Raw genomic sequence first — 9,029 nt, forward strand, 5'->3', positions numbered from 1 at the left:
TGTTTATCTAGCCATGCTTTCAATATCTGAAATATATTTTTTCATTGGTCTCAAAAAGCATGTTTTTTCTTTTTACATGTCACTTTCTGAGACAATAGGTGCGGCCACCGGTGAATAGATGATGGTGTGCTCAGCATCTTTAATGTTTCCTGTGTGGCAAGCAGTATTGCATCATTTTGCACCATTATTACAGGCCCCTGTAACCCCATGCACCCCTGTAAACATTAACCAACTGGCCTCACTTCTTGTTATTGGCTGTTCCTCCTCAACAGCCTCCTATCCTCCTACCTCACTGGTGGTGTTTACAGAAAATATCAAATGACAGGTCTTGCTTCCAAAATGACGTTTTTTGGATTTATTAATGAATGGCTGGTAGAGTTATAACATGGGATGGTTATGTTTTAATAATGCAGTCATGGAGGGTGTCAGATAAGAACTGGATGCTAGCATGCATTTATTGTCCATTAACTTGATTAACTTGATTATTAGAACAGGGAAGGAGAGGAATAATTGTGTGGCCCAAATTGCCACCTTTGTTGCTTTTAACATGGACAGTTCACTAGGACGGGGAGGTTGAAACGTCATTGTGAGGAATTTTAATTACAACAACAACAACAACTTTCCATTCAATACATCCAATACTTGTTGAAATAATTTAGTCTATGTGGAGATTGAATGTATGCCCAGGCTCTCTTGCATCCCACAGCCCAAAGACATGCAGGCTAATTGGTGACTTTAATTGACTGCTGGTATGAATGTGAGTATGTATGGTTGTCCTTCTCTCATGTGTCAGCCCTTTGATAAACTAACAGTTTGTCCAAGGTGCACTCCATCACTTGATAAATGTCAGCTGGTATTGGCTCTAGGTAAATGCTTACAGAAAAATGGATGGACAGACGGATTTTAATGTGGAACAAGTGTTGGAGCAACCAACCGACATAGCCATCCAGATTAATGCTGCTAATGTGACTAAAAAAAGCCAATAGTCTTCCTTCTTTAGTTTAAGTTTTAAAGTGATCTGCAATATATTTTCCTCCTTAGGTTTTTTGTCAACTTCCCATCAGCCAAACAGTACTTCAGCCAGTTCCAGGACATGGAGGATCCAGAGGAGATGGAGCGAAGCAGCCAACTTCGACACCATGCCCGCAGAGTGATGAATGCCATCAATACTGTGGTGGAGAACCTCCATGATCCAGAGAAAGTGTCGTCAGTGTTGGCCCTGGTGGGAAAGGCCCATGCTATCAAACACAAGGTGGAACCCATGTACTTCAAGGTAACTTCAAATGATTAATCCACTGTCTTATACTATTACTTTATTCGTGTTTTAGGAGTTGCACTGTATGTCTACTTTTTTTTATGGGATTTTTTAAATTTCCCAGATTACCCTCAACTATATGGTAAGGTACATTGACACAGGGGTGTTGTTTCACTGAAAGGAGATTTGTGTTTTTCTCTACTTTTGGCCACTTGATTGGTGTGACCATTAAAAACAAAATAGACTGTGTCCTGAAAGATGATTATCAAGTGCTCTATTTCCTGGTTAAGTGGCACAGTGGGTGTATTTCCTTGCTTTAGTAGCCTCTTGAATTATCAAAGCATCCTATTAGCCACCTAAAGAAATATTCTCATTACCATGTCCCATGGTTCTTCTGCCTATTTAGTTTTACTCAGGCCAGAAAAATCACATTCCTATTTTGCTCTTATCTGTTTTTTTATGTCTCAAATGGAGCTATTAACTGTTCAAACCTATTTCCAAAAATACATCAAATTGTTATGAAGCCAAGTGTCTTGTTTTATAACAAGTCTACAAATGACACTTTATGCAGACATGATTTTTGCACCTCTTCAGTGGTGTTGGGTGTGGTCAGAAGTGTGTTCTGCTACAGCTAACCCCTGCAACAGTAATGACGCAGTATACTGACTCACCCCAGAATAAACCTCTACATCAATGCAGCAAAGTGAGAACTCAAATCACTGGAGGTCAGTAAGCACAAATTTTTAATTTAAGCTACTCTTTAGGTAAACAATTTCTTAACTATAATGTGCAAAACAGTAAATTAGCAAATCTATCAGTTTTAACAAATGTTAGTCATTGTATGACCAGAGCTACCAGTGGCGACTACCAGTAGAAGAGAGAATCTGATTATGTGTCATACAAATGTTGAAATCCAGTGTTAAATTTCAACCATGTGGTTGAATATTTTTCAATGTCATACTCTTTGTCTATTAAGTAAGATTCCCTCTTCATCTCACTAAAGGGAGGAAGCATGTGCTTATGTTTCCTCCCTTCAAGTCTTTTCAGTGTCGTCTGCAGTTAAATCATGCAGCTGCAAAGAGGACACATCACCGCCATTACGACATTCCTCCACTGACTTCCGATTGCCTTGCCTTAGAATGTGTTTTTAGATTTAATTGATCACTTTGTGAATAAATCATTAAATTGATTAGTCCCACTCTGTATTCCCTTTATGCTCACTGCATATGTAAAAGGGTGAACCTCTTAGGTTGTTATTTAATAATTTTGTCGTGTTTGTAATGGCTTGTGAACATGTTGGGTAAAACACCACATCATTATCAAAAACTTCTTTTTTCTGATTAATGAATCATTGCAAGTGGTTTATAACACATAAATGGCAACTGAAGCTCCTCAAATGAGAGGACTTTTTTCTGTCATATCATCATTAAATAGAGTATCATCTGGATTTTATGGAAAGTGATCAACTTGAGATTGATTCCTTGGAAATAATAATTTTCAAAAATACTTTTCAGTAGATGGTCCAACTTACAGGCACTTGATGTTTTCACAGCTTTCAGCCACATTTCATGGCCTTCTTTAGTGAGTGGAGATGCTAAGTTGTCATGGAGATGAGTTAGTTTGTTGTCCTGTAACCTAACTTTGTTTTTTTGCTGACATGATAACAGGAAGTCATATGGTTAGATGTTACTAATCCCCCTTGATGTATTACCACCTGTTGTCGCATTACACAAACTCCTTATTTAGGTCACATGATAACAAACTAAACAATCTTCATGACAACTGAGAAACTCCCGTATAGTGTATAACAGAAGTGGACATAGCCAACGTGATGTCAGCCATTGGTTTGGAGAATATTGTTTTGAAGCCTTGAATTTGGCGTTTTGGCCATCACCAGCTTGGACTGTTGGACTGGTTTATTGTTAAAATGCTAATGCTAAATGGTAACTGATTTTGCTAGCAAAAAAAAACAGGCTTAAAACCTTTAAAACTAAATGTTGTGTCAATTACAAAAAAAGAGATGGATATCAGAGTCCTAATAGAGTCTCTAAGTTCAACCAAAAGCTGACTAAGACATTTTTAGGTGACCAAAATGATACAGTTTACTTCTATGAACTGAATACACGCTAATAGACCACGGATACATTACCTAAACTACATTGTTGCCATGGTAGCATCTTGTCTATGCATGGTACCCACCTGTCAATCAAAGCAGACATACCCTTAATTATGTAAAATTTTAAGACTTGATAAAATGTAAACTGGTGTATACTATAAAGATTCACATCGTGAACAGATGCCATGAGTCACTACTATGCATGCTCTACAGACCTGTACATCAGGGTATTTTACACAAATCTAAACCTGGAAAAAGAGCTTTTTCTTCTTCATGCCCCAATGAGAAGCTTTCATAGGAATGAAGGACTGTATGACTGTATTCAGACTTCCCTATAATACATCCATGGTCAGCCCCCAAGGATCGTTTCTCAACTTCATCCTTCATCACTTTTTCACTCCCCACCTGTGTTGTCCTTTCTCTCTCTGTCATTTTCTCCTTTGTTCTGCCTGTCCACCCACTGCTTTCATGCTTTATTTTTTTCAATTCTCAGCTGCCTCACCCACTTTTCTATAACAACACATTAGATTCTTTATTTGCAGCGCTCCGCTCTCACTTTACATTACTCTCTCTCCCTTCCACCTACCATTATCTTGATACCCTAATTTTCCCACTCTCTCAATCTCTGTATCTTTTTTTTCCCTCCCCATGTTAATGAAGTTTCTTCTTCACCCCCCTTTCTCCCAGATCCTGAGTGGTGTGATGCTGGAGGTGTTGGCTGAAGATTTCCCAGAGTTCTTTACGGCTGAGGTGCAGATGGTGTGGACCAAACTGATGGGGGCGGTGTACTGGCATGTGACAGGTGCCTACACAGAGGTGGGCTGGCTCCAGGTCTCCAGCTCAGCCGTGTGAACAGTTTGGAGGAAGAGGGGGTTTCAATTGCAAGGAGTTCTGTGATAATGGTTTCACAGACATGGATGAGATTAACGTGGTAATCCGTGCAACTATGTACTTTATTTTGGTGACATTTTGGGTGCTAAGCCTTCATTACTGTGGGGTTTCTACACCGCACTTCCCTGAGATCACTTGGACACTAAACAATGTAGCCAGACAATATTTTTCTTTCTAATCAGGTTTTTAGCCAGTGCAAGTGGTTCTTTGGTCTGTGTTTTTTAACTATGGAAGCTATCACTGCTAATGCTAACTATTCAAATCTTCTACTGTATTCCAAACAAATTATTGTTACTGCCAAAAGCATAAAACACAGTATCAATTCACAGTTAACCCTTAACAGTTAACGCTAAGCCCTGGCCCCCTAAGATACTGTTGTAAGGCCTGCCAAGCTTTTTGATAGAGTGCCTCAGAAATGAATCCAAAAACCCGGAAAATAATAAGCATTTCAGCTATTCCTGTATCAAAATCAATGAGTTTTTTAATGGATTTTAAGTTAGATGCCTAAGATAAATTCTGAGGTCAACACAAGTTTAGGAAACATTCATGTTTTGTTTTACAACATAAAATGACTAAATGACTTTGTCATCTCATTGAGCTGTGCCAAACACAGCTTCAGTGGAGGCAATGTGACCGTAGTGTAATATGTTAAAAGCCTAACATTGGCTTTTTACTTTGCATTGCATTTAGGGCTCAAAAATCATAAAAGTTTATTTGTGGAGATTATCTTGCTGAATTTCATAAGCTTTCTTTTGCCACAGAACTTATTTTTGCAATAATCCAAATCCAAATCCAATGAAAAAATTCCATAGGCTTTTTGATGAAGGAACCAACATGACGCTAACTTCCACATCCTACAGAAAAACATCATCTCTGGGGCACTCTATAGCTGTGTCCCAATTCAGGGTCTGCATCCTTCAGAGGCTGCATTCGAAGGCCGATTACATCACATCGCTGCACGAAGGTTGTCCCATTTGGTCCCAATTCGAAGGGTCCTTCTTATGCAGCCCACAAATGGGGCCTTTTTTGAAACAGTTCCTTGATTCCAGACAAAGGTAGGATTCTCATTTCCAGATGAACACTGTCAATTTTACCACTCATAGTAACAAATGCTGTTTCAAGCATTTTATTGCTAGCTAGCTTATTGATGTTAGCTAAATTATTTGACAATGCTGTTACTAACCAACTTGTGTTAACAAAAAACCTTTGAAAGGGTCTAATGTGCCCTTGAAGGCCTCATAACAGCTACCTGTTATTAAGCTAAAAGGATAAAGCTACGTGTCCCCTGTAAAAACACAGCATATTCCCATAAAACATGTCAAACACACGTAAACAAAGGAGCAGTGTTGTTCTTGTGTTGCAGCATGGCTATATACAGTAGTTTTAGCATTTTGTACAATATGATAAAGAAAATGTGAAGAAATATACTGTATTATAGCACAGTAATGTAACGAAAGTGAAAACGTGCTGGGGTAGGTTACTATAGTATACTTTTGTTACTACTTATGTAATAAGCTAGTAAGCTGGACATGCTAACATTTGCAGTTTAGGTCAAACTCTTAAATGCCATATAGGCTATTGCTCCCACGTTAGCTTCATGCACACTATTTTAGCATGTGGAGAAACCCAAAGCCCGACTAAACTCTATGAACAGACAGAACAGGATGAGATGTTGGTATTGGAAGCGTTCTGGTTTCCTTTTGTTGACCAAGTAGTGTTGAACAATCATGTTTGAGTGGACTGTGGTTGCCTGCAGCTAAACTGTGTTAGGAGCAAAAGAGGTGAAACACACTGGCTGAAAATCCCATATGCTATCGCCTGATAACAATTAAGTTCTTTAGTAGCTTTTTTCCTAATTTCTCTAATTTATATTTGTTTATGGAGATCAGCCAAAATGTTGTCTTGACCATTCTCAGTTTGCCAGTTGAATTGGAGGAGGGACTCTTTGTCCAGATATCTTCTGGCTAAAGTGCATCTCCTTGTCCCCAGAGGATTTACCATCGTCAAACGATAGCCAGTGTTGTCTGAGACTGAAGCTTTCTGTTACAGATCGAAGCCGACATTATGTTGGACAATTGCTGTTTAAGGTAGGGTTTTAGTAAAAGCTTAGCTGGGGGTTGTAGAAGACAACATTTTTTTATACAAAAAAATTGCAGATTATTACCTTGCAGAGTTCATTTCTGTGGAAACCTGTGGTGAGAGAAGCATCTTCCGGCTAAGCTGCACATTTGAATACACCTCATGATATTTGAAAAAGAGATTATGAAGAAATGTTTAGACACGGAGTGATTTTTAAGCTCAGAGAGAGGGGCAGTTAGTTGTTAAAGCCCCAGCTATGGGACCATGGAGCTGCTGACTGTTAATAGATTCTCTTTGTGTCCTACTACAGTTTATCCTCATGTTTAGGGGACCTGTGCCCCTTTCTCTCTCTCTATTGATGCATTGCGTGCTCTTAATGTCTTGTTTAACTTTACTGAGGTGTTGTTTGTATAAGTGTACAGTGGGCAAGTGTGCATACTCTTCTGCCTTTGTTTACAACTCATTGGCACGTCAGTCTGTTGACGTGTTAAAGAGGGCTGTTCTTTCTTTGCTAAGAGTCGAGCAGCGATGCTTTAAGTTTCTTCTTGCCTGTCACTTTCATTGCACAAACACACAAAAACATCTTGAAAGTGAGATGGAAAATATCAGACAGGTGGACACAATCAGCAACTGCACATGTACACACCCACACACAGGCATGCTATAGAACCTCCCCTGTGCTAATATTTACACGACTGTCAGTTAGTTTACCTCTTCAAAACCCCATCAGGGAGATGTGCAGCATTAAAGGCTCCATTAAGGGCTTTAGAGAGTCACTCCGGAGGTCTACGGAAAACATGTCAGCTTTAGAAGTGCCATCAGTCTGTTTTTTTATAGATCTCAGACCCACCTCACACGAGAAATGATATACAAATTCATACAAATATAAATTGTACTGCCTTTATTTTAACACAATAGACGCTTTCTTCATATTTGACTGTGGTGGAAGTCTCACTGTTTTTTAACTCATAAGAAGGCATCTTATTCAGTTATCCGCTCCTCCTCATGCTGCTGTCGAACTAACTTTCTGTACCTTACTCAACCTCATCTTCTTGTCACTTTGGTAATTAGTCTTTGGACTTCATGCACTCCTGCTAGCTGTCCCCATCTGTGAGTCTCTCTCTAGTCAATTCCCAAACATACACAGTAAATCTGTTTAGGACGGACATTTGATCCAATCTTCAGTTTGCATCTGCTCCAGTGACGTCCTGTATCTCCCATCCGACTCCCCTTGGCATCGGCATCTGGCATTAATGAGGAGGTAATGAGTCTCCTCTCCTCCTCATTTGGTCATTCATCTACTGTAACTTCCCATTGCCTCTGTTAGGACCGTGTCACTCAGAGCAAAAACAATTATGACCAGACAGATGGTCTTAAACCCGCCACACCATGGCAGCCAATCACAACAATGCTTCAGTAAACCTCTTTTATTCACTTCAAATATTTATATGATGTTTTAAGTGACTTACTGATGGTAATAATTACACATTATGGCCTTAGAGGTTTAAAAACTCTTTCTATCATGCTTCCCTTTAGAGGCTTGAAAAATCCACGTCCCCTCCGAGGTATAAATTGATTGGATTCTTATCAACCAGGAAGAATATTGGGGAAACTTTTTTATTAAAAGAAGCCAAGTTTAATTTCATTTAATATCATGATCAAGGACTGAATATTTAAGTTAAACCCAAACTGTCTAAGTTATTGCACACAAAAACACAAGGCTATCCTGCTGTATTAACAGTGAACTCAAAGGCAACAAATGCTTTATATTTTGGATTGAATTTATATATTTTTTTCTTTAATGATTACTGACTATTAGTCCCTCCAGGATTTAGTGAAGTGTTTTCTGGATTTATGCAGCCTGAGATGTCTGATTTTACAGCAGCTTTTCTAAAAAAATTGCCATTCATGTTGTGATAGGTGATTTTTTGCAATGAAATTGCAAAAGGATGTGAAAATTGCAATTCTGAGCTTATTATTATGAGTATTCAATGTTTCCTACAGAATTTGAATCTATTTGTGATGGTAGTAGGAGGGGCAACCACCAATCAGCTGCTGCCGTTTCACCTAGCTAAAGGGCCCTCCTGCTCTCTCTGGCCAGTTAGCATGCGCTAACACAGCCCAGTGTCATATATATTTTGAACCTTGGGCCAAATCCTTGCAGCAGCGATCGACATCCGACACCAACACCAAAACAGCTAGACTCTGCCATTAAACCCGTTAATAACAGTTATTAACCGTTGGGTAACGTTAGCCATGTTATGCTAGCAGTTAGTCCTGTCACTGTGTGTGACTTTGTCTAAGGTACAGAGCTGAGGTCCTGCAGCAGGAGTTTCATGATAAGCAGAGGTATAAACTGAGTGAATCAATATGCTTTAAGCACCTCTAAAATGAAATGAGACTTTACCAGTTTTTCAATAGTCACATTTGCAAAAAGTTGTGATAATTGGAAATAATTACTATAATGACGCATCAAATTTCCAAACGCAGCAATTAAAAATGCAATTAGAGACCTATGTTGGACAAATCAACATGATATTCCAGTGTGAATTATAATAAAAATCTCCAAGTATCTTCCATGAAAGGTTTATATAGTTTAATCCACATCTGTGTATGGAAGCCAGGGACAACCAAGAATAAATCCCATCATCTCAAATTAATGATAAAATGATAAAAGAGTATGTTTCC

At 38.8% G+C, this 9,029-nt stretch overlaps 2 protein-coding genes across 2 annotated transcripts in view; both read left to right on the plus strand.

The window, feature by feature from the left end:
- The window catches only part of LOC121941687 (myosin-10-like), a 61,795-nt gene extending 61,062 nt beyond the window's left edge, over nucleotides 1-733 (plus strand). Inside the window, exon 38 of the mRNA XM_042484516.1 lies at nucleotides 707-733. Coding sequence (XP_042340450.1) covers nucleotides 707-733 — 27 coding nt within the window. The remainder of the gene's footprint in view (nucleotides 1-706) is intronic.
- Nucleotides 734-843: 110 nt separating this feature from the next.
- On the plus strand, nucleotides 844-4,336 carry cygb2 (cytoglobin 2). The gene is made up of 3 exons (XM_042484518.1): nucleotides 844-866; nucleotides 1,015-1,273; nucleotides 4,059-4,336. The coding sequence occupies exons 1-3, from the start codon at nucleotides 844-846 to the stop codon at nucleotides 4,221-4,223; spliced, it is 447 nt and encodes a 148-aa protein (XP_042340452.1). The 3' UTR covers nucleotides 4,224-4,336.
- The last annotated feature ends 4,693 nt before the right edge of the window (nucleotides 4,337-9,029 follow it).

Source organism: Plectropomus leopardus, chromosome 4 (assembly GCF_008729295.1).
Source record: "Plectropomus leopardus isolate mb chromosome 4, YSFRI_Pleo_2.0, whole genome shotgun sequence".
Lineage (NCBI taxonomy): Eukaryota > Metazoa > Chordata > Actinopteri > Perciformes > Serranidae > Plectropomus > Plectropomus leopardus.

What these genes read in the sequence shown, in the direction of transcription:
- cygb2 (XM_042484518.1), top strand. Translation starts at nt 844, where the DNA reads ATGTCAGCTGGTATTGGCTCTAG. An exon ending in TCAGCTGGTATTGGCTCTAG is followed by an intron (nt 867 to 1,014) that starts GTAAATGCTTAC and finishes TAAGTTTTAAAG; the next exon opens with TGATCTGCAATATATTTTCC. An exon ending in TGGAACCCATGTACTTCAAG is followed by an intron (nt 1,274 to 4,058) that starts GTAACTTCAAAT and finishes CCTTTCTCCCAG; the next exon opens with ATCCTGAGTGGTGTGATGCT.